This window comes from Mugil cephalus, chromosome 18, assembly GCF_022458985.1.
Source record: "Mugil cephalus isolate CIBA_MC_2020 chromosome 18, CIBA_Mcephalus_1.1, whole genome shotgun sequence".
NCBI classification, from domain to species: domain Eukaryota; kingdom Metazoa; phylum Chordata; class Actinopteri; order Mugiliformes; family Mugilidae; genus Mugil; species Mugil cephalus.
In genome coordinates, this window is record NC_061787.1 from 7,338,886 (window position 1) to 7,364,652 (window position 25,767).

General features: G+C 43.6%; 2 protein-coding genes across 2 annotated transcripts in view; both read left to right on the forward strand.

The window, feature by feature from the left end:
- Positions 1-16,604, forward strand: part of map3k22 (mitogen-activated protein kinase kinase kinase 22) — a 42,553-nt gene extending 25,949 nt beyond the window's left edge. Inside the window, exons 9-18 of the mRNA XM_047568213.1 lie at positions 2,473-2,606; positions 4,997-5,070; positions 6,137-6,195; positions 7,559-7,630; positions 8,196-8,360; positions 9,396-9,544; positions 9,684-9,815; positions 11,408-11,537; positions 13,211-13,388; positions 14,595-16,604. Coding sequence (XP_047424169.1) covers positions 2,473-2,606; positions 4,997-5,070; positions 6,137-6,195; positions 7,559-7,630; positions 8,196-8,360; positions 9,396-9,544; positions 9,684-9,815; positions 11,408-11,537; positions 13,211-13,388; positions 14,595-14,823 — 1,322 coding nt within the window. The 3' untranslated portion in view covers positions 14,824-16,604. The remainder of the gene's footprint in view (positions 1-2,472; positions 2,607-4,996; positions 5,071-6,136; positions 6,196-7,558; positions 7,631-8,195; positions 8,361-9,395; positions 9,545-9,683; positions 9,816-11,407; positions 11,538-13,210; positions 13,389-14,594) is intronic.
- A 672-nt stretch (positions 16,605-17,276) lies between these two features.
- On the forward strand, positions 17,277-25,350 carry cry-dash (cryptochrome DASH). Its single transcript, XM_047612089.1, has 14 exons — positions 17,277-17,579; positions 18,733-18,905; positions 19,296-19,389; positions 19,464-19,594; positions 19,686-19,834; positions 20,847-20,935; positions 21,979-22,052; positions 22,137-22,226; positions 22,604-22,683; positions 22,775-22,834; positions 22,957-23,114; positions 23,791-23,910; positions 24,104-24,280; positions 24,841-25,350. Exons 1-14 carry the CDS (start codon positions 17,517-17,519, stop codon positions 24,946-24,948), a joined length of 1,566 nt encoding a protein of 521 aa, XP_047468045.1. The 5' UTR covers positions 17,277-17,516; the 3' UTR covers positions 24,949-25,350.
- Positions 25,351-25,767: the final 417 nt, after the last annotated feature.

Consider the following 25,767-nt stretch of genomic DNA (forward strand, 5'->3'; position numbering starts at 1 on the left):
TTCAGCTTTAATTTGAGGATATTTACATCCAAATCAGGTGAACGTTGTAGGAATTACAACAGTTTGTATATGTGCCTCCCACTTTTTAAGGGACCAAAAGTATTGGGACAATTGGCTGCTCAGCTGTTCTATGGCCATGTGTGTGTTATTCCCTTATTATCCCATTTACAAGGAGCAGATTAAAGGTCTAGAGTTCATTTCATGTGTGCTATTTGCATTTGGAATCTGTTGCTGTCAACTGTCAACATCCAAAGAGCTGCCACTATCAGTGAAGCAAGCCATCATTAGGCTGAAAAATGAAAACAAACCCATCAGAGAGATAGCAAAAACATTCTTAAAAAGAAAGAATGCACTGGTGAGCTTAGCAACACAAAAAGAAGACAAAAGAAAACAACTGTGGTGGATGACAGAAGAATTCTTTTCCTGGTGAAAAAAAAAAAAACCCTTCACAGCAGTTGGCCAGATCAAGAACATTCTCCAGGAGGTAGGTGTATGTGTGTCAAAGTGATCAAGAGAAGACTTCACCAGAGTGAATACAGAGGGTTCACCACAAGATGTAAACCATTGGTGAGCCTCAAAAACAGGAAGGCCAGATTAGAGTTTGACAAAAAAACATCTAAAAAAACCTTCACAGTTCTGGAACAACATCCTATGGACAGATGAGACAAAGATCAACTTGTACCAGAGCGATGGGAAGAGAAGAGTATGGAGAAGGAAAGGAACTGCTCATGATCCAAAGCATACCACCTCATCAGTGAAGCATGGTGGTGGTAGACTCATGGCGTGGGCGTGTATGGCTGCCAATGGAACTGGTTCTCTTGTGTTTATTGATGATGTGACTGCTGATAAAAGCAGCAGGATGAATTCTGAAGTGTTTCCGGCAATATTATCTGCTCATATTCAGCCAAATGCTTCAGTGCTCATCAGACGGCTCTTCACAGTGCAGATGGACATGACCCGAAGCGTACTGTGAAAGCAACCAAAGAGTTTTTAAAGGCAAAGAAGTGGAACGTTATGCAGTGGCCAAGTCAATCACCTGACCTGAGTCCGATTGAGCATCCATTTCACTTGCTAAAGACAAAACTGAAGGGAAAATGCCCCAAGAACAAACAGGAACTGAAGACATTTGCAGTAGAGGCCTGGCAGAGCATCACCAGGGATGAAACCCAGCGTCTGGTGACGTCTATGAATTCCAGACCTCAGGCTGTAATTGACGGGAAAGGATTTACAACCAAGTATTAAAAAGTGAAAGTTGGCTTTATGATATTTTAATTTATCGCATTACTTTTGGTGCCTTACAAACTGTTCCTTATACCTGATTTGAATGTAAATACCCTCAAATTAAAGGTGAAAGTCTGCAGTTAAAGCACATCTTGTTTGTTTCATTTCAAATCCAGTGTGGTGGTGTATAGAGCTAAAAAGATAAGAATTGTGTTGATGTCCCAATATTTATGGACCTGACTGTAGATATATGGCCCTATATAGGTGTTGCCGTCAGTGTCTCAGAATGTCAATAGGCATATAAAAATCCTGTCAAGTCACACTCCTCAGCTGGATAACACAGTGCCACCCCCCTCCCTGGCTGGTTTGGAAATACTCTCACATGTCTGAAGCTTTTCACCTCCCTTATATCAGCTCCATCCAGAAAGGTCAATGTTTCAGTCGTATCTTTGGCGCAGACACATGCAGAAACTAAGCGGCGCTCGCTTCTGTTTTTTTTTTTTTTTTTTTTTTTTGTTAGTTTTTTTTTTTGCACGGCAGCCGAAAGCGCTTTATGATGGCTGTCGCCGTCAATCAGTCTCACGCTGCTCCAATAACGTGAGGGCTGTCACCGGCCCCGAGTCGCATAAATTGCACAGAAGTACCCGCTCTCTCTATCAGCTCCCCCTGCCAGAGGACGAGGAGATGGAAGCGGAGGGAGTGTTGGCAGACGAGAGGTGACAGGAGACTGGAGGAAGTGATGTTTAGCGGCATCGCGGGGACGCGGGGCGAAACTGAACTGTGAAGAAAAAGATGCAGTTCTAGCTTTTTTTATTCCAAAACTAGTATGTTTGCTTTGACCCCTCTCCTGACAGTCCTATACATCTTGGTACCTTTTAGCCCAGTCAGCTCAGCCAGTGATAGTTTCTTTTTTTTTTTTTTAACTGTGACAAGGACGAGTGTTGGGGCCCCTGTGCAGCTCAGCCAGGGGAGCGTTTGTCACAGTAATTGAGGTTAGAGGTGGCAGCAGTAGTGCGGCTCAGTAAATCATTCCTTATAGCCCTGGCATTGTTGAACTTGTACCCATAACCAATAACACTGTTTTCTCCCTCTCTGCCCCTCGTTTTCATCTCTTCATCATCTTCCCCCGCTCCGTTCATTCTCACCTTTTACAACTCAACCACTCCTTTCGTTCCCCTTTACCCCTCCGCGTGTTTCGTTCTTCCTTTTCTTCGTCTTCTTTTCTGTGCTTCAATCCTGTCATATTCCCAGGTTCCCTCCACACGGGGCGGACGTCCCCGCCTCCAGGCAGCGTCCCCGAAGAGCAGCAGCAGATCGCTCGCCAGGGCTCCTACACCAGCATCCACAGTGAGGGGGAGTTCATCCCCGAAACCCCGGATCAGAACGTAAGAGTCCGCCCACTGGATACTGAAAATATTAAACCAACTTCTAGATTATTTGTGATTTCCTACTTTATGCGCTAGTGGTTAAAGGTGCTGGTTAAAAGCACCAGTATCCTCTGGTATAGTTGGTCAGAGCTTCATCCTACCAGAACTACCTCAGGATAAAAACTAAACAATGGAAAGCTTGAAAACATGGAGCGGTCAGCCCAGTCTTTACACTAAGTTGTGATTGTATTACCACCCTACAAGTGCCAGACATTTCTGGGAACTTCTGCAACAAGTAATTGGAAAGAACTCCCTGAAAAATATTTGATTTTAATTTTTTTTATTTGGTCTAAACTTTCATTTCAGAATAAAATGAGACATTAAACTGCATACATTTCAATAATAATAATAATAAAAAAGAAATATTGAGGTGTTCTAAAACTTTTGACTGGTAGTGTATGTTGTAAATCTAAAGTTTTTAAACTTTAAAGCACAGCTATTCATTAATACACAGGACGAGATGTTACGATCCCTCGTGTCATGATCTGAGGCAAAACTTTAGAAGCCCAGTCCAACTGGAAAACCTACCAGCAGACCAGCAGTCAGTTACTAACTAGCCTAGCCAGAAGCACGCAACTACACTTCAACCAAACATCTCTCCCCTCGACAATATCAGAAATAAGATACAACCAGACACCAGCTACATAGCCTAGTCCACAGCAGCAGGTGATGAGAGGTGGTGCGACATGCGACTACACTTCAACCAAACATCTCTCCCTCCTGCTAGGATCACAAATAAAGCTAATAATCTAATAATAAAAATAATAATCTTTGCTTTATAACTTTCTAATTTGCCTACATCTTAACTAATGGTAACCAAAGTCTACTTTATTTTCAATTCTGCTGTATGTGCGGCACATACCGAGGATGTGCATTACGTCACTCTAAGACCAACCACAAGTGGGACAAGTTAAAAATTAAAATTAAAACATCTAACATAAAAGTCTGTTATGTAACTGATTGAAGTGACTGATGTCTGATTTCAACTGGACTTAAAAATACGACATGAAGCTACAACCACTGGGGCTGTTTGTTTACACATATGGAAAAGCACATCAGAGTAAAAACCCTGAGAAAAAAAACAAAAAACAGCCTTGTTTGGTCTGACTGGACCAGTTCCGTAGCCTGAGTGGGAATCGTAGGTGTTTGACTGCTGTAGGTGAGGGAGGAAGAGAAAATAAAATATGAAATTCCAGCGTTTAATGGCAGGTAAAATGAGTGCACACCTCGTAGCGTGGGACGAGTCATCAAAACATTTAAATAGTTCTTCAAAAATAACAACCCCTAAAATAACACAAGATTACCCTAATACGTTTCCGTCAAAAGTGGGCCAGATGTTGGCGTATATACACCGATCAGCCACAACATTATGACCACTGACAGGAAACTTTCGGGCCTGGCATTCATTCATTTGGACGCTACTTAGACACGTAGCGCCCACCTAGACCAGACCAGACCAGACCAGACCAGACCAGACCAGACGCCTCCACCCCATAGCAATGACACTCCTCGAGACATGAAAAAAACATGAAAAACAGCACAAGGTGTTGACGAGGCGTCACACCAGATTCCAAACTGATCAAGTATCCCACTAACAGCGTCCTGTTGCCAGAGACGCCACAGGACGCCCTCAGTAGACCCCTGTCCATTCTCTGATGAGTCACAACTGCTTTGGAGGCTCAAGGGAGACACTCTACACAATATTAGGAAGGTGGTCATAATGTTATGCCTGGCATCAAATTTGATTTAAACATCTAGAGTGCAGCCCACCGTCATAGTGACTGAACCATTAACCTCGACTTGGGATACCACAAATGCTTTTTTTGTTTTTCTTGGTTGCTTGTCAAAAAACTGTGAGAGTGATTAGTTGTTTTTTTTTTATGCGCGTCTTCAGCTGTTTTAATTCTAGTAAATGCACAAAAGTGGTTGGCACAGGCATCGTGGGGGCTTTTTGAAGATTTTTATGACATCTCGAGCCCTTGTGTACATGGATACACACGGGAAAGTTTATCCAAACTCAGCTGTGTTTGTGTTGTCCCAACTCTAGCAGAGAGAGGCTCTACTCACCATTTCTTTTAGTGTTTATTCTGTCATACACGAGAATACACAAGATAATGTGTCTCATATTTTGGTAAAAGCAGTAACACCTGGCAGTGGTTATTTCTACAAGACTGCGTAATTACTCTTGAACGTAAGCTGCACATAACACACGCAGCACTCACGTCCCTCGAATTCTTACTTTACGCGGCAGTTTTTAACGCACTGCTCCATCTGCACTGCTTGACATTCTCCCCCTCTTTTTCTCTGTGAGTGACCTTTGATCTTACCGTGTTTATTATACCCCTCAGATGATGGATCCTTTTGGGAGCGCGGACAACTCGCTGTCGAGCAGCTGTCAATCAATAGATCAGGCACTGGACAGGTGAGTCATCGTGCAAGCGCGTGTGTGTTGTTTGAGCAGAGATATGGGACTCGGGTTTGTTTACGCACTTGGATGTTGCAAACGCACACACATGCACGCACACACACGTACACAGTGAAACAGTCAGAATCTCTTGGTTCGTAAGTGGTGTTAAGGGCCAGCGCAGCTCCGTGACCCCTCCTGCCTCTGTGGAAAAGGAATCGGGTCATTTTGCTGTTGCCGCGGCAACAGGACTCTTATCTGGACGCCCGGATTCCTCCGTTATCGTGACAGAGAGAGGGAGAAATGGAGAGAAACGGAGACGTGAGTGGGAGATGTGAAAGCGTGAGCAACATGAACATGTTGGATAAGAGGAAAACCTGAGCCAGAAAAAGGAGAAGTGGCAAGAAAGTGAGAGTGAAGTGGAAAAGGCTGAAGAATGAATCTGAATCAGAGGGAAAATAAAAGGCAGCAAGAGGGAGAGAGAGGGAGAGAGAGAGAGCGCAGGACGGAAACGGTTCTACCTGCACGAGGCTTATCAGGGCTCCAGGCTGCAGAACAATGGCAGGAAACGAGTGCATGGAACTTTTCCCTGCGAATGGGCATGCGTGCCCCTTATCCAGGGTCTCGTGGCCCCGCGCCGCCCTGCGGTCAACAGAGACGTCACTCTCTGTCGGGTCGTTGTGCGGGGCCGGCTACAGACGGGAGGGAGTGGGGGGGGGTTAGGTTGCATGCCCGTTTAATGACACACAGTAAATTTCACTGGCGTTCCACCAACACTGCGCCGCAAACTTCTTCACCCTTTCATTGTTACAGTGCAGAAAAGCTGCTCAACTTCCAGCTTATCTTTCCCAATTCAGGACGTAGTTGTTTAACATCAATTGTGACTGACAGAATAGCACTCTGAATGCAGAAGCCGTTTCGAGGCATTCCGCTTTAACACTCGAGCCCTTTCTGAAGTTTCCAGGCCTGGCCAGGGCTCCGTTTGAAGATAAGGGGAATTAGCCCGGCGCACTAGTATAACCATTTTTCACATTTTTCTCTCCCTCCCCTCCCCTCCCTCCCCCCTGTTCTCTTGTCGTTTTAGCCCTCCATACTCGCAGAACAACCGCGACAATAATTACGTGAACCTCTACGAATACAAAGGTAAGACACGTGGAAGAGAAAGAGTCGCTCTGGGTGTAAAAAAAAAAACGCCTTCTCTGCTGTTGAGTCCAGCTCAAACGGTGCAGAAAAAAAGATAAAGAGAGGTGGAGAAAAAAAAAAGCTTCTTTGTTATTAGAAAGGCTTGCTTCTTCCCGTGGTAATTATAGGCACACATTTAGTTTTACAGGAAAAGAATGAAAGCCGTTCTGTTGTGCAGCTCCCGATTACTAATGAGGAGGGAGATCACATTATATGATAGCTGTATCTGTGAGGGTATACTGAAAATGAGGAAAGGGGTTATGGTGAAGATATCACGAGTGAGTTTCTCAAGACGTATACAATCCCATCTCCCCTCTTCATCTGCCACATCGCTGTTCTGTCCTCACCCCGTCCCGTCGCCTGTTGATGCCCCCTCTGCTCGTCTCTTCCTCGTCCCCGGGGTCCCCGTTTGCCCCCCCTTTTCTGCAGATCAAATGGAGCCGGATGACAGATAACGCCACGCTAACCCTCATGAACCGAGGAGCCACAGCAGCTCTTTTAATCTGCTCATTCCTTCTTCTTCTCTTGCACCATCCCCTCGCTGTAAATTAAAAAGAGGAGCGCAGCACATTGTGTACACAGGCTGGGGGCCTCACATCAGCTCGGGCATGTATGCACGTGCTCTCACACATGTACATATATATATATATATATATATATTTATATACACACTCCCCTCCCAGATGTAAAGCTGTGTGGCCCTTCCTGCTGAGGGCTACAGTATTTGTTTACCATTCCCTGTGAGTAGATTTTTCCTCTCCATCCCGTGCTGCCAAACACAAAAAATAACCCCCGTCTCCATGGGATACAGCCACAAAAACAGCGCGAGGGGAGGCAGTCATCTGACAGAACAGCTGCTTTCAATTGCAAGTGGCTCCGGCCTTCTCCGTTTAGCGCTAGCGAGAGAGCGCAGTGTCGGCGCTCGCATGCGTCAGCAGGGCTCCCCACCTGCCTTCAGTTACTGCTCCGCTGTGCTCCGAGTCCAGGCTAAAGCTAGCGCCGCACGCGGGCTGTTTTCAGTTTCTGCCTTGGCTGCGGCGAGGCGGCACAACAGCTCTGTTCGGTGCGTGTGCGAGAGGCTGCGTTCCACCCCGCTGCTCCCGAGCTATGATTTTACATGCAGAGATGAGCAAACCTTATGTAGCATCTGTCAGATGTGATCAGCTGAAATGTGAACTTGTGTTATCCTTAATCAGGCACCGGGATGTTTTTGTTTTTGCACGTGTGTCTACTGCTAAGCAGCTGAAGCACTGCACCTCATAGACAAGTGCAGACGTAACTGTGAAATAAGAAACATGTATGTGTCTTATTGTTCGCTCTCCAGGTCGCCATGGGAAAGGAGGGACTTTTCCACGCCAGTTCCAGTTGCCCAATCGCAGCAAGGATTATGGAGATCGTAAGAAACCAGCTTTACTAGAGCAATAACAACAACAACGAACAGATTAAACAGATAAACAGATACGTTACCATGTCGACAAGACGATAAACAGACGAAACACACACCACTATGAGGCTCTACCATCTGTTTACGTTTTCTACCTTCAGATGGATAATTCTTTACAGTCCCCTCTCCTCACGTTTCTATATATTTTTTTTGAACGCTCCTCGTGTCCATTTGTTACATTATCATGTGCCGCTCCAGGCAGCTGCTAGTAATTGCTTACTCAGAGGCTAACCTTGGCTAGCGGTGATTTACGTTTCCCTGCGGTGAACCCGAACTCGTATAAAAACACAGCGCCCTGCTTCCTGTCTGAAGGGAAGTGGGCCGGAGTGGGGCGAGAGGCTCCGGCTGGCCTTAAGTCTTGGCCGAGAGCTCACTTTCTGCACGACACCTGTAAAGACACTGTATGAAAACAGGTTCAAATGCAAACAAAAGATGCAGCTGCCTATGTGTGTGTGTGTATGTGTGCGTGTGTGTGGAAAGTCGTTAATCCGTCTGTTTTCTCTGTTCGTGTTTTCAGGCCGCAGGACGCTTCCACGGAGCTTCATGCCGCAGGAGAACCTCTTCCAGCTGGTTCCCTCCAGCCGCACTCGCAGTTATAATGGAGACAGCACGCTGCAGTACAGCGACCTGCGCTCACTGGGCCGTGCTTCTGACAAGAGCTCCCAGCGCGGTACCACCAAGTGTAAGTACTTCATTTTAAGTCTTTGGCCACATAGAGAGAGAACTGAAACTTTGGAAGATTTTTCCTGATTCCTGTGTGTATAGGTAAAAAGATGTTGCCTTTTCCTTATGAAAAGCAAGGATAGTATTTGAACTGTATCATGTTTTTGGTGCTGATCTGTTAAAATACTCAATGATTCAATGTGTTTTTAATCGGTTTCAGATTTAAATAGAAAGTTTGATGCACTATTTTATCCAGAAAATCTTCCAACAAGTTGTTGTAAAGTTAATTTAGAAACACTTGGCTTGGTAAACTGGTTATACTTGACACCGTCAGAATATGTGAGGGTTGTATTTTCATTTGACTGACTTAAGAAGCAAAAAGTAAGATCATTTACCGTACTTTGCAGAGTAAGGAGGATCTGCATTACAGCGGCCGTCATGTTTAAATTCTTAGCTGTGGTATTAATGGACAGTGACTTGCATGTCACAACAGACGGAATTCCCCCCTCATCACGGACGTCAGTCCATGTCGCAGGCTCCAGAATCACATCTGTCCTCATTCACTTTTTTTTATTTATTTTTTTTTTTTTACACGCTGCGTGCCCAGAAACTGTCTCTGTCATGACACCAAATCTCAGCTCAGCAGTCTGTGGTCGTCGCGTCTCACCCACACGCCACCGAGCAGCCTAACCCGACCACAAAGAAGCCTGTTAAATTCCCAAACAAAGTCTCCGAGTCTGGGCCCCGAGTATACGAGAGTTGTTGAAATTATCTTTCTAGGTTTTGACAACTTAGCGTCGTCTGATTGTGGCCTCACCGCTTCGCTGCGAAAGCTAGGGGTTTCCCAATCCGCGAGAGGGCCCGCGTGGGAGTTAAACTGAACGGCGCGGTCGAAGGTCTTGTGTCGTTGCCGCGTGAGTTACGGTCGGGCCCCGAGCATGCGTCAGTACTCGTAATCAGCATATCACCGTGGAGCTGTCTGTCTGTCTCCAGGGGCTTAGGAACTAAATGAATTACTGGCGGGTTTTCATCATGTGGTGTTCTGTTTCTGCAGCACCGCGGGCACCAGTCAACTGGCGGCAAGGAAAGCTCCTTGGGCGAGGGGCGTTCGGGGAGGTGTACCTCTGCTACGACGCCGACACGGGCCGCGAGCTGGCCGCCAAGCAGGTGCCCTTTGATCCCGACTGTCAGGAAACCAGCAAGGTGAGTGACGCTCCTGCGCTGTGAGGAAAAACCTCCCATCTGTTGCGAACAAGTCCCTGCCTGCGTGCATCTCGCAGCACGAGACGCACGAGACAATGATGATTTGAATTTCTCTTCTTTCTTTTTTTTTCCTGTGTAGGAAGTGAATGCTCTGGAGTGTGAGATTCAGCTGCTGAAGAATCTGCATCACGAGAGGATTGTTCAGTACTACGGTTGTCTTCGGGACCTCGAACAAAGAAAGCTCACCATTTTTGTGGAGTTCATGCCTGGGGTGAGTATTCTGCAGGGCTTTTGAGCTTTCGCATACTTTAATCGTCGCCTGACTCTGAGACAGAAGTCCTTAGAGCTTGATTGACTTGCAGTAATGTGATTATTGGAGCTGTTTTGGCTGCAAAGATAGGTGCGCAGACATCTCAAGACAAACATCAAATCAAACTCGCACTGGCCACATCTGCTCGAGAACAATTTTTGAAATGTTACCAGCTGTCAACAAACACGTCCTCGGCGGTTGATGTCAGCAGAACGGCTCGTTTTACGAGATCGTTTTCTCCATAAATGAGAGCCTTAATGAGCGACTGTCGCCTGTGGACCCTGTCCCCGAAGCCTGGTTTTAATATTTCCTGAGCTATTTTTTATTTCTCCGTGCCGTTAGTCACACATTGTCTGGAAACTGGAAATGTTTATGTTTCAGCGGAGTTGGCGGAGGTAAGTGGGGAGGTGACAAAGCCAAGTTTTTGTGTGGCTGCGTGGCGTGCCTGCACTGCTGCTGCTGACCGATAACACTTGAGTGGCCCGAGTAGTGGCGGCGGGGAAGGGAAAGGAAGGGAAGGCGGGGGTGGGTGGGGGGCGGGCGGGGGTGTCCCTCAGAGAGCTGGAGAGCCGCGAAGGTGTCTTGTTGACAGCTGAAAGTGAAGAGGGACGAGTTCTATTTTCACTGCGAGAGTCCTAGAGTGCGTCACAGGTGTTATCGGATCGGGTCTTTGCTCCGGTGATTTTCTCTGGCGGGACTGCAAACAGGAAATGAAAGGAAATGCGGCACATTGTATCAGCTCGGACTTAGCATCAGGCAGGCTTCTGTCAGCGCGCTGAATGTTTACATTCTTGGTTTTTGTACTTAAAAATTGGCTTGAAGCAGCTAGCAGCTAGAACACCCACACTTTCCTGAAAGTCACTGTTAAATCAAACTCTTAACCAAATAATCACCATCACTCAGAACAGAGCTTTTGTAATTTTATCCTCTACGTCTGTGTCAGGAGGGTTAGTTCCACACATTTTCTTGTCTTCAATGTTTTTCAGACTAAGGACTGCCAAACTTAGGGAGATTAAGTAGGGACTCTCTAACTTCTATATTAAACTTGGCCTAGTGCTTTTTATAAATATACATTATTAACATCATTTTGCATTTGGTATTAGCTATTCAATTAATACACAGATTCAAATTTTCTTTTTTTTTTTTAACTTTAAACATGTGCAACAGTAGGGTGTCCGGGCAATGGCCGTAAACATAAACATACCTAACTGGCATTTATAGATATAATTGACATATAATTCATCCATTTTGGCCTCATGGAAGCTGGCAGCACTGTTAGCTAATGCTAATATCGCAGCATGCATTTGGGATTTCACCTGGATAGGGGTGGGGCCTACTGATGACAGGTGTGAAACGCTGTTGAAATGTTAAAGTGTGTTTAAAGAAATTCAAGAGAAATTTTTTAAAAAATATCTAAAAATGTCTAATCAACCAAAGATTTCGCGACCCCTTCCTGCAGTACCTCGGTGGACCCCCTAGGGGTCCCCTGTTGAAGACCCGTGTCTTAAAGGATTTTCCCTCTCTCTCTCTCTGTCCTCGTGCTGTCTCTCCAGGGCTCAATAAAAGACCAGCTCAAAGCCTACGGGGCCCTGACGGAGAACGTGACAAAGCGATACACTCGCCAGATCCTCCAAGGAGTCTCCTACCTGCACAGCAACATGATTGTACACAGAGACATCAAAGGTAACTGAAACTGCAAAAACTGGCAAAAGGTCAGGGGAGGATTTTAATTGGATTTGCAAAGCAACGGACGCCCACGCCTGAAAGGGCTTCTTTATGGCTCCCACTGCAGCGACCGATGCTGAGAAAACCTCAGATTCATTCATTTCTTTCTGGTTGACATTTCCGCGTTCGGTTATTCATCGTCGGGCGGAATGAGCCTGGAAAAAGTGTGTGCTATTCTGAACACCCCTCTGAGATATATCAAGCTCCACGCTGGTGAAACCGTCCAGTCTAAAAATGCTCAGCACCGGACGGAAAGGCTTAAGTTTGGCTGCCCGCAGCTTTGGGAGTCACTGTCTCGCTAAGCCACAGCCAAGAAAGAGGGAAACAAACCGTCTGGTTGGAGGGGGTGGTGGGGGGAGAAGATAGTAGGTCTCACAGGACACAGACAGGCTCTGTGAGAGCGCACATGTGGGTGGTATTTTCCACTTAGAAGTGCTCTTCATGTTTAATATACGACGGGCGCTCGTCCTACCGCACAAGAGCACCTCTTTTTGCAGTAAAAGAGACGTCAGCACATTCTGGGGCCGAGCGGCATCGCGGCCGTTAATCAGTCTCTGTGTATTTAATGTTCCACTGAGCCAACCTGCAAGGGTAAAGGTTACGGTCTCTCAGTCTCCTCTTAGCGGAGCTCCAATTCCTTAGTGGGCGGGGAGGGAGAGTGGCGCATTAGTCACCGATCAAACAAGTGACGTGTCTGAAGGAAATGGGACAGACAAGCAGATGCGTGCTGGAATATTAGTAAGAAAGGGGGAGAAATCTCACATAGTGGGACTGTTTCCAGAGGGGCCAGGTAGCAGTTTACTCACTATTTGATTTTCTACTCTGCATTGTAAACCAATGAGGCATTTTCCCTAACACAAATTAAAAATAATAAATAAAAGTTTGTAGAGTTCAGCGAGTGTGGTATTTATGTAAGAATTCCATCACCTCCATCAGACCTCACGGGAAGCCAGGTCGACTATGGTCGGACCTCCACAGTTTGGAGGCAATAAGGCACTTAACAGTTTTCACCACCTCTGAGAAGTGGAGGCTCTCCAACGAGAGCAGGAAAAGTGACCCAAGTTTGGCTGAAGTGATTACTGAATCCACATTACAGTGTCTGGGCTCGAACTAGGACTAATAGTAGTAAAGTGGGAGAAGGTGAGAGATGGTCATTCCACAAAGTCTGCAGTATATTCAATATTTGATTTTCTCATTTGCATTTGCATTTGCATCGTAAAGCAATGATGCGTTTTTTCCCCTCCTAAATGGAAAATAAACTTCAAAGTTTGAGTTCCCTAAGTGTGGTATTTATTCGAACTAGGACTAATAGTAGTAAAGTGGGAGAGAAGGTGAGAGATGGTCATTCCACAAAGTCTGCAGTATATTCAATATTTGATTTTCTCATTTGCATTTGCATCGTAAAGCAATGATGCGTTTTTTCCCCACCTAAATGGAAAATAAACTTCAAAGTTTTAGTTCCCTAAGTGTGGTATTTATGTACTCAGTTACTCAAAGATAGACTTTTGTGTTTTGTGCCAGTGAATACATCACCCCAGACCTCACAGAATCGTTGACACAGGCAACAGCATTAGATGTAATCATTTCTCATTGAAGACGATTTCTGAGCTCGTTTTGTTTCGTTCCACTAGGTGCTAACATCCTGAGAGACTCCTCGGGGAATGTGAAGCTGGGAGACTTTGGAGCCAGCAAACGTATCCAGACCATCTGCATGTCTGGTACTGGAATCAAGTCTGTCACTGGCACCCCCTACTGGATGAGCCCCGAAGTCATCAATGGGGAGGGATATGGCCGGAAAGCTGATGTATGGTAAGGTTCAAGTCAGGTGGAACCGCCGTGAATGAAACGATACCAAGGCCGCAGCTCATCAGTGTGCAGTAAAAGCAATAAAAGTACACAAATAGAATGGTAGTAAAGCAATATATCGTATTTTAATACTCAGGCTGAATGTACGTACTGTGCATGAGCAAACGATGGTGACGCATTATTTATCCAGGGCAATAGCAACAAAAACAAGCTTTTAAGGCTCGTAAGGCTAAATTTAGGGCCCCCACAAACAGCATGAAGGTAATATTTAATAGTATTTAACATTAGCTCCACACATGACTTCATATTAACAGGCAAATATGTAATGTACTGTAATTATCAATAGATTATACACTTTCCATTTCAATCAGTGTGGGCAATTTGGAAACATAAGGCTCCTTTTTGTTATAATTCACCATTTCAATAAAACAATGTAAGTTATTTTCTGCTAGGTAATTAAATAGGTTCTGTTTTGGCTGTATCAAAATCAATCTACAGCAGTCAAATACATCTATTAACCACCCAAACGTGAATGGCTACTGACATTTGTACATTTCATACACGATCTCTGATTTTGATGCTTTTATGAATATTGGATTCTTACGAAATTCAACCGAATTTTTCCCTTCCACTTTTCTACATAAACCGTTCTTATCTGAGAGGTTATTTTTTGGCTTTTTGAGTCGTTGTGGATATTTCCACTACAACTACATTTAGTCACTCACCGTATTCCCCGGAGTTGGATGAGTGAGAAAAAGTGTTTTTAAAATGGTTGAGGCATTGTCCTGGTGCGACAGCGCAGCTGTTTGCTTTAGCTTAGCATAGGTGCTGTAATGTAGTGTTGCCAGTTAACCAGGTTTCCTAATAACTTCCTGTGACCTGTACATTCATGTTGAGAACAAATGGCAACGCAATTAACACAAAGGGGTTGACTAGGGCAGATATAGACTTGTGTGTTGAACGACTGGCTAATTGGCTACATTCCATAACAACGCCTGTGCTAAGCTAAAGCTAACAGCTACGGGATTAGGACACTGCCTGAACCGAATTAAAAACAATTTTTCTTATTTATCCAACTCTTGGAAATACAGTGAGTGACTAAATTTTACGTATGGGTGGCGTATCCCTTTAAACTATGTTACATATTGTACAATAATATCACACATCTCACTGAACTTAATATTTGCTGCTGTGGTGTTTTCCCTACAGGAGTGTTGCCTGCACCGTAGTTGAGATGTTGACTCAGAAACCCCCGTGGGCCGAGTACGAGGCCATGGCAGCCATTTTTAAGATTGCCACCCAGCCTACGAAGCCCATGCTTCCGGAGGGCGTTTCCGACGCGTGCAGGGACTTCCTGCGGCAGGTGTTTGTGGAGGAGAAGTGTCGGCCCACGGCGGACATTCTGCTCAGCCACCCGTTTGTCCAGGGCTGCTTCTGAGGTATGTGGACGCCCCTCTCCCCGTCCCTGCCTGTGAGGCCTCCTCGGCCCCAGCGCCTCCCCTCCTCTCCGGCCCTACCCCGTCCCCAGGGCCACTTCCCGTCACCAGGCTCCAGGGGCCAGCACCAATCCAACATCCTGCCCTGACGTCTATCACCAGTGTCTGCCTCGTCAGGCATCTCTCGCCAACTAGCTCAACTCGGACTGTTTCCTGAGAAGCCAGGTTGACTGTGGTCTGACCTGCAGACTTCGGAGGACTGACAATAAGGCACTTTCACCACCTCCAGGCTACTGTCCTTCAGCAAGAGCAGGAAAAGTGACCCAGAGTTAGGGCAAAGTGATTCCTGAGGCTTTCCGGGTCTCACTTTACACCCACTTACTGCCACAGAACAGAGTCTCGGCCTGAACCAGACAGGTGACATTGGTCACATCTGATAGTACTGTAAGTTACTCATCAGCCTCAGATAGTGTAGCTGGGAGCAGACTTAAGACAGTCACATATTTTTATAAGACACATACAAAGAGTCTTAGCAGATGGAATTTCTATGTCATTCTAGAGAAAATGTAAAAGTATTTTCAACGCCTTACAATAAGAGTTTGTAAGTAAGAATGTCTTTTTTAAGCATCTTTGAGGGTTGCCATCAGCCTTCTTTCATAGCACTCACAAGCCCATTTTGGAAGGATTGTCAACGATGCACTTTTGATACCATGCATTCAGATGTTTCCGACATGCAAGATAATCAACGGAGGAGATATTTTTCTATTTGATGCATTTTTTTATAACTTCATAGTGAGAATTGTGTTCTGGTGTAAAGAAAAAAAAAAGAAACTTTTGCAGTGGTGTGCAATGTCTCTTAAGCAATACCAACTTTACATTCATTCCATCTTCCCATCCTGTGAGCCTTGTTCTGTTCACAAGTGGCCAAAGAGAAGTTGCAGAGACAGACACCGGTTAATGTGCAGTATTATTCATGTTCCGTCACCTCGGAGCCCTAAAGCCTTTTCTGTGTTACGGCAGCTTTGTGCTCTGCACAGACCAAATCAGATGCATTGACATCACTTTGTGTTGCTATAAAACGATCATGAAATTAGTTTGAAGGAAGCGTCTTAGATATTTGCTGTATCTTCAGTATAAATCTGCTCACCCCATGCCTTTATTTAGCCTTCTACTCCATTAGAACGGATCACTTTATGACTTGACTGCTCGCTCTGTGCAACGTCAAGTCGCCAAAAAAGTGTCAGGCTGGAAAGACGGAGATGAATGCTGTATTCTTTAAAGTGGAGGTGAAACTTTAACTGGGGGGGAAGGTGTTAGCTGTAATACAGTGGCACTTAAGGAATGATCAAATCTTTTTGACCCTTGTCAGTGCCTTATATGAATATGTAAACACAAATGTTCACTGCCAAAGTGGAGAGCTTCCTCTTAAGGCGAGCAGCTGTTTAGTAGAGAGCACACACAGGATTTGCTGAAATTCTTTTATACTGAAAAAAAAAAGAATATACTGTAAATACATATTGTTCTGCACTTTTGTATGAAATGTCTTTTACATTATATACAAATGTATTTGATGAAATAGCTATGTTATGCAGTAGGCTGTACTGTGATTTAGACAGGAGTATGTATAATTGTCTCTTTGAGAGCTGGATGGCAGTATGAAAAGACCGGGAGGCTTTCGACTGGGACAAAGTTTGCTTTGTCTTAATGACAAAGCCTTGAAACATGAAATGTATCAAGTCACTGATCTTTTGTACATTTAACTTAATAAATCAAAGGTCTAAGACGATTTTTGTCTGTGTGATTTCATTATACTGGGCTGCAAGAATGCCATGAAAAGTACCGCGTTTATTCTTCTTTGCTTCTGTAAAGGTTCTCAGTCTACCACATATTTTTCCATCATTCATTGGATACGTTATTTTTATATCACAAAATATTATGTTCATTCTATTTCACAGTGTATAATAAAAGACTTGCTAATGTGATGTGCTCATGATTTGAATTAGATAAGTAATGTCTTTTAAAGATCAGACATGAGTCGTTTTTGTTGTATTTTGGCTTAAATTTATTAACGTACGATACCTTAATAAATAGATTAATACTGTTATGGTATACTTAATGTAATCGAACATATTGGGATTACCTACTATCGCTGGTTCAATAAGAAAACGAAGACGGAAGTTCATAAACAAGCGTATTCTACGGCAAACCGGAGGGGCCAATACTATGATCAGCGCCAGACCATTGACTCTATACAGACCAAGCTGTAACTATAATAAACTAAACTATATAATTATGACAGGTTGTCACGAATTAATTTACAGATTAACGTGCTGTTATAAAAAGACACAACAATAAAATAAAATAAAATGGATTGGACCTGAATGGAGTATAACAAACGTTTATATTTTTTACAAAGTATTCATACACGTAACACAAATTTACAAAATGCATACTTAGCAGTAGTACATTGTATAACCGGGCCTTTTACTTGGCATCTGTAATCACAGACGAGCAGCTGTTAGAAAACCACCTTACAAAACAGGGGTTTTGTAACATCGCGCCCGTAAACGTGACTTCAGTAGTAGGTGGTAGTAGCCGGAGAGACGCAGAGAGACTAGGTCTCTGATACACGACTTTTTTTTTGGTCTTTATTGTTACAAGTTTTGCTGCTTTTTTTTATGCACACGAAGCAAACATGTCTACCTCCCGTACAATTATATGTTTGCTGAGAAACGACTTGCGTCTGCACGACAATGAGGTAAGAGAGGAGGAGGTTATTGTTTAGCTGAACTCGTGTAGACGTTTCAGCTTCGACTTTTAGTGCCAAATGTTTGGATTTTGATTGGTTACGGCGACGTTTTAGGCGACTTAAACATTACCGAGCATGCGTTTGTGTTAGCGTTAAGCTACATCTATCAGGTTCCTGCACAATGCTCCGATCTTTTCAGAATATCAGCCTCGTTCCAAAGACTGCGTAAGAGTTACGCGTAATGCGTAGGGCTACGCGCATATTGCGTAATTTATGCTACTACGCAAGGACCCTCCGTCGTTGTGATACATTAGATAGACTTTAATCATACACGGGGGGAAATGCTTGGTCACAGTAAAACTCTAAAGAACCTCAAGTATAAAATTAAATTGTATCAAAATAAAATAAAAATAGCAAAAAGAACGAGCAAAAAAAGTTACGGAATTAGCATATGAACAAAATGTACAAGAAATGGAGACAAAAGAATATATATTATATACATAGGAATCATAGTAAGGTGCAGTTAACATGAATAATATCTCAAAATTAATTTCTCCCCCAACAACAAACCGATAGAAAGTCTCCAGCAACTTGCTTCATGTATTAAAAGTTGTCCCTCCAGTCCAGTCTGTTGTTCATGTGGACTTGTAGCGGTCCAATACTTCCACCTTCAGGCCCTGGATGGTGATGGGAGCCACTGGTGTTTTCTTCCTCCTGAGGTCAATGACCAGCTCCTTAGTCTTGTCCACATTCAGGAGTAGGTGAGAACACTCCACAAAGTCCGCAATCAGTGTCCTATACTCCACCTCCGCCCGTCTCTAATACACCCAACCACTACAGAGTCATCAGAGGATTTCTGCAAGTGGCAGGACCCAGAGCCCAGAAATGGACAAACTGGGGAAATCAGTAAAATAATAATAATAATAATAATAATAATAATAATAATAATAATAATAATAAAAAATAATAGTTTCTTCAAATAAGTATAAAAAAAAAAAAAAAAAAATATAGGTGGTGATGTATGATTACAAATAGACAAACACTAATGAAATACTGAAGCTTGTGAACCTGCTTCGGACAAATCAGCACAACCGATTCAGATGTTTCATGTGTTTGATAGATGAGATTCTGTACAATCCTGACGCTGTCATCTTGTCTGCAGCTTTTCCACTGGGCTCAGAGAAATGCCGAGCACATAGTCCCACTGTACTGCTTCGACCCCAGGCATTATGTGGGTACTTACAACTTCAACCTGCCAAAGACGGGGCCCTTTCGTCTGCGCTTTCTACTGGAGAGTGTCAGGGACCTCAAAAACACGCTACTCAACAAGGGCAGGTAATAAAGCCATCATCAAGGTGATTGATCTTTCAGTATGTTAACTCCATCTGCGCGTCCTTCACTTCTCTTTCCACGGTCCAGCTCGGCCGTCGGTATAGGTGACAATGAACTCCTGTAACATGTCGCTGTCACGCATAAACTCTGCACAGACCTTGTCCTCCGCTTTCTAGGACTCAACCAAAACACATGTCGCAGGATGAGGACACACCTGTGCTTACATGGGGGGTCATGTTTACATTAATATAGCTGCAGGACACACTGTTCCCATCACTTTTTCCGGGCCGGCGAGCCCTCTACCCAGGATGCAGCTTGCCTGGCATGGCGTGAGCTCAGACTTACATGACTGTGTGTTTTATTTTTGTGTGTGTGTGTGTGTGTGTGAGACAGCAACCTCGTGGTGAGGCGGGGTAAGCCAGAGGAGGTGGTCGCAGACCTCATCAAGCAACTGGGCTCAGTCAGCACTGTGGCCTTCCACGAAGAGGTGATTTTACTTAGACTTTCCCTTGTTTCCTGGTTAGTCGGGCATCGTGACCTTCGTTGGTTCGCGTCTTCCAGGTTGCTTCAGAAGAGCTGAATGTGGAGGAAAGGGTGAAGGAAGTGTGCGCACAGATGAAGGTTAAGGTTCACACCTGCTGGGGATCCACACTGTACCACAGAGATGATCTTCCGTTTCACAATATATCCAGGTGAAAGACAATAAAAGCATCAAACTCCATCATACTTATAGATAGTATTATAATGCAATATTATATCCTAATATTCCTTCCTGTTTTTTAGGTTGCCTGATGTGTACACTCAGTTCAGAAGGGTGGTGGAGACCCAGAGCAGAGTGAGGCCTGTGCTTCCTACACCAGAGAAGCTAAGTCCCCTTCCCTCAGGTCTAGAAGAAGGAGCCATTCCTACAGCAGAGGATCTGCAACAGACAGGTGAATGACGCTTGTCCTTAGTGTGTTTACATTCGCCGGCTTTGCAGAAAAGGGTAGCGCTAAACACTCCGCATGCAACAGGGAGAGTTTTATATGTATTAAGAGCTCTGGTGTCTCCAAACAGAATCTCCTCCACGAGTCGGGAGATCCAGAGTTTTTCCACCTGCAGCTTGCATGAAGGCAGCCATCTCATTCTTTGGGGAGAACTCCGATATGGAGGCACCAGTGTTTGTTACTTAAAAATGTAATGCATCACTTATTACTGTAATCTCAAATGAGTCAGTATCAATGGCATAATGACTAAGCTTGGCTTAACGCTAACAACAGTACCATATAATGGCCACACTTATGGCTCATGGCTCGATACTTACTGTGATAGAGATACTGTAGATTTACGTGTATTCATATTGAAATCAATATTATTACTACTGCATATTAAACCGGACACCTAGTGAAACCTGGCAACACGCTAGGTGTTTCCTTAAATTACTTGTGCTATTTCGCGGGGTACAGTGATTTTTTGGTTTCGCACACAAAGTTGACTTGACTATAATGTCCTTCGCGTCCTTTTCTCTGACAAACTGTAAAAATAATGAGCACATGTGCGTCTGGTGAATGTAGAGACCGACTCTGCTGCTGCAGGTATCTTCCTCCCCACTCAGCTGTTCTCCTGCACTGACAGGAAGTGAATGTTTGCTCAGATTTTTTTTCTCCTCTGCTAATCTCGAATTTGTATAAAAACGCACAACTTAATTAATTTAATTGATCCATTGCAACGCATGTTACTGACATTCGTACTGAGTAAAATATTACAATTATTTTTTTTGGGTAATGCCTTACATTAACACGTTACAGCAAAAAGTAATGCATTACAGTGATTGCATTACTTCTGTAATGTGTTACTTTCAACATTTGGAGGAACTCTGTTGGGGTTTTTGGTGTTTGTTCTCTACTGAGGTACTCCCTCTCCAGCTCTCCAGCCAAAATCGTTTTTGTCGTTTTGTTCTTACAGAGCCCGTGACCGACCCTCGCTCAGCCTTCCCCTGTAGTGGTGGAGAAACGCACGCTCTTGCCAGACTTAAACACTTTTTCTGGGACACTGTGAGTACAACATCTATTACGATTAAGCTTATTTTTATTTTTTTTATTTCATTTATGTAGCGCCTTAAAAGCAAAGAGCATTTGCACCAAAGTGCCTCTCATTTTACATGTCATATAAAACATGTAAAATACAGATCAGCATCAATGTATCAGCAAATGAAAAGCTATTAGCACCCAGGGAGACCCGGTGAAAAAATAAAAACGGATCAAATGCATATTGAAAGCCAAGGAATAAAGATGGGTCTTAAGGTGCTTCTTAAAAGCCTCAACAGAGTCAGAGCTTCTAATAGCTTCTGGGACGATGTTTCAGAGTCAGTCAAAGGGCTGCAACAGAAAAGGCCTGGTCCTTTTTTTTTTTTTTTTTTTTTATATATATATATATATATGAAGACCACAGAGGAATTTATAGACAAGCTGAAGGAGTTCGAGGTGTATCCTAAAATGAACGGGGAGCTGGTGTAATGATGCAAGAATGGGAGTGATGTGGTGTTGCTGCTCTGAACTTGATAATAACCAGGCGGCAGCGTTTTGGACTAGTTGGAGATGGGAGATGGTGGTCTGGGTAATACCTGAGTAGAGGGAGTTGCAGTGGTCCAGCCTGGATGAATGCGTGAATAAATGTTTCTAGGTCAGAGGGTGATTGGAAGTCCCTGATTTTTTTTAAAATGGCTCTGAGCTGGAGCAAAATGGACCTGACGACGGAATTTACATGCTTGTTTGAAGTTATTGTCAAATGAGACACCAAGTAGAGGTGGTCGAGGTTCTGGGTGGTAGCGGTGGTAGACTTCTGTCTAGTCCTCATTTAGCTGAAGGAAGTTCTGAGCCAACCAGTCTTTAATGTCTTCAAAAGATTTTTTTAATTCGGGTGACTTTGAGAATTGAGGGGGAGGTAGATCTGCGTGTCATCGGCGTAGCGATGGAAGGAAATGTTGTGTCTTTGGATGATTCTATTATTTTATTACAATTAGACTTTAGTTGCCGTCAACAGCTTTTTTTTGTGTGGGAGTGATATATTTATTGTACATATGTTTTCTGTTTTGCAGGACGCAGTTGCAAGTTACAAGGAGACTCGTAACGGCTTGATCGGCGTGGATTACTCCACTAAGTTTGCACCTTGGTGGGTGTTACCGTATCACTCTTTCTTCTCTTGATCGTTTCGTGCCGTGTGAATAACCACCACAATTTTCATAATATCTCACAGGCTGGCGATGGGTTGCATTTCACCCAGATACATTTATCAACAGATCAAGCAGTATGAGAAAGAGCGAACAGCTAATCAGAGCACGTACTGGTGAGTCCTCTGAAACATGCTAAAAAATGATACGATATTGGTTTAAGATATGTGCAACACAAATCTGCACACGAGACACTTTAAAATAACTGTATGTATAACTGAATGTAAATTGAACTGTACATTTTTGTAATTTTCATTCTTATTCTTATTTTTATTTTGTTATTTTTATTCTCATTCTTATATGTTCTTTCTTGTCTTGTTACTCTTGGACAAACTTAATTTCCCTGTGGGATCTATGAAGTGATCTTGAATCTTGAACTGCTCACCAGCTGCTTTTGTGAAGCTTGCAATAAAGCTTTTATTCATCAAAAATGCATTTTTAATGTAAATACAGTGCATTCTTCTTTGTGGCCATCTGTGCTGTTTTCCTGCAGGGTAATTTTTGAGCTTTTGTGGAGGGATTACTTCAAGTTTGTAGGCGTTAAGTACGGAAACAGAATGTTTCAGGTCAAAGGTAAAATTTATTTTTTTATATTTTTCAGCATCTTATTATAACTTGTTTCAGAATATTTACTAAATAAACTTCATTACCGATTTCACCTCAGGCTTTCAAGACAAATCTGTGCCTTGGAAAACAGACAGGAAGCTGTTCGACGCGTGGAAAGGTTCGTGCCATTTAGGAAATATTCTTTATCAGTATACATCTCTTCAAAGGACGCGTTGACGTGGCAGGTGTTCTGAGTGGATCTGTGGCTGAATTTACATGGCTTGACCTTTTTGCTCACAGAGGGGCGTACGGGAGTTCCCTTCGTTGATGCCAACATGAGAGAGTTGGCGTTGACGGGCTTCATGTCCAACAGGGGGCGGCAAAATGTCGCTAGCTTCCTCACCAAGGACCTGGGCCTTGACTGGAGGATGGGAGCGGAGTGGTTTGAATACCTTCTGGTAAGTAGCGCAGGACAGGTTCGAAATCAGTTAATTAATGCTTTAGTTCATAGGTCTTCAACAAGGGGTACTGCAGTGGGCTTTGGTTGATTACACCAGGGGGTCTTCAGTGTCTTTTCATGCCAAGGACGACCCCTAAACTGATGGAGAGATTAAGCAGAGACCCCCTACCTACTATATGTGTTCTATATTAAACGTTATCCTCCTATTAATAAATATTCATGCATTTTGCATTCAATATTAAGCTATTCAAATAATACACTGGTTCAAATATTAATTTATTTAATTTCAAACAGTAGGGTGTTTGGAGGGAGAAATTGTGGGGAGTTAAAATAAAACATTTGTGCATTTGCAGTAAAAAAAAAAAAGAATATTTGAACCTGTGTATTATTTGAATAGCTTAATGTTTAATGCAAAATGAGGTATGTTTATAAATGGCACTAGGATGAGTTTAATATAGAAGACATATAGTAGGTAGGGGGTCTCTATTTAATCTCTCCATCAGTTTTTAGAGGTCGTCCTTGGATTGAAAAACGTTGAGGACCCCTGGTTTAGTTATTGAGATGTTGTGTGTGACAGATTTTTAGGTATTGAGCTCAGAAGTTCAGTCCTTCTGTTTTTATATATTGATATTCACAAGTTTCTCTTCTTAATCACTTCGCCTTTCCCTCCAAAGATTGACCATGATGTCTGCAGTAACTATGGCAACTGGCTGTACAGCGCCGGCATCGGAAACGACCCCAGAGAGAACAGGAAGTTCAACATGGTCAAACAAGGCCTCGACTACGACACCAATGTAGGTTTTTAGAGAAGTGTGAACACGGTTTTTCACCCTTCTTCAACAGTAGTCTGTGGCCGACTCGTTCGCAATAATATGTCTGAGTCACACTTTGTGTTGCCGTGCAATGTGGTGACACAACCAGCCTGAATACGAAGGAGTCACTTCCCACTCACCGACTTGTTAAATATTGCGCGTGCCTGTGTTCCAGGGTGACTACGTGCGCCAGTGGATTCCAGAGTTGCAGGGCGTCAGAGGAGGTGATGTGCACACTCCCTGGGCGCTCAGCACCGCCGCGTTGTCTCGTGCCGATTTGTCCCTCGGCGAGACCTACCCCACCCCCATAGTCACGGCACCTGAATGGAGCCGGCACGTTAACAAGAAACCGGTGGGTGTTCGAGAAAAGGGAAGTGGATTAATCTCGTGCAAAAGAGAAACCTGTAGAAACCTGTTAAGGGATTAATGCTAATTTCTGTTTAATTTTACATCAACTCAAAAACAATTAAAAGGGAATTTATGTGACCTTTTTAGCCCACTACATTTATCTGATAGATATTATCACTTGCTGCTTTTCACTCGTTCCTATAACCTTAACCTTACCACAAACATACCATTCACACAAAGAATTATTAAGTATTGAGTTTCCAAACCGTGGGTCTGGTTTCTCAGAGGGTTTTTGAAGCGTAAATGTAATTTTGTGTCACAGAACATTGTTTCTGTTCACATTTCACAATTTCTCTGGTTTATCTCGGACCAAGAAGGTAAAGAAAAGCTGTTATTAATGTGTTTAAAATTGTTGAAACACCAGTATTAACAACCTAATAATATCCCGGACAAACAAATGCTTTTACTTTTTACACATGGGTGCAGGATTTTTATGTGACGCACCATTTACTTAATGAAGTGCGCCTTCACGCATCACCAACTTTTGTTTTACTTTCGTTGCAGAGTGGCACCGGGCCGTCACCACGGGGAAAGAAAGGCCCGTCTCACACTCCCAAACAGCACCGGGACAGAGGCATCGACTTCTATTTCTCCAAAAGCAAAAACCTGTGACGTGACTCGTAGTGAAACGATAAACAGACGATGGACACTCTGGCGACTTACTGTACAACTCAGACTGTTTTGGTTGAATTTTTGTTACACGTGGAGATCTGATGTAAGGGAGCTGTCCAATGTTGATGGTGAATGTTGGTCCGAATGCGTGAAATGTTAAAGTTCTGTTGAGGGGGCGGGGGGGCCTCATTAACTGCTGCTACGTTTCCTGTTTTTAAGCAGTTTTGTTAATCACTTCTCTCCTGTTACTTTGTATTTATGTGGAGAGGCAGGTTGGAATGTAAAAAGGAACAGAAACACAATGACACCCAAGTTTCTCTTCCACTGATATCCACCGCTATGCAAGGTCACATGAGCCTGTCAGCAATTTTAACAAATCAATAAAGTGGATTTTGCTTCGTATTTAATGACTTTTCCTAATTTAATAGGGACACTGACATAATAAACATTATTATTCTTGATAACAGTTGTGTGATCATAATGATTTTCATACCAAATGTTATAGATGTTATAGATATAGGTTCAAATTGCCCCCCACAATTAAAATGATGAGAAATTCGCAGGTAATAGGAGGGTTAATCCATTATGGGGCAAAGAGCCATACATGAAATGAGAGCCCTGTAAAGAGTTAATGGTAATGCGTTCTGGGGCTCAAGTAAACAGAACACCCCCACCCACCACGTGACGCCTCTGTGACTTCACTTCCCTGTGAGGATGTACGATACCATTGTTTTAACTTTCGATCCGATACCAGGCTAATATCCTGGCGATATCGATACCGATATTGATATCTACTTGTGTATATGAAAACAAATATGA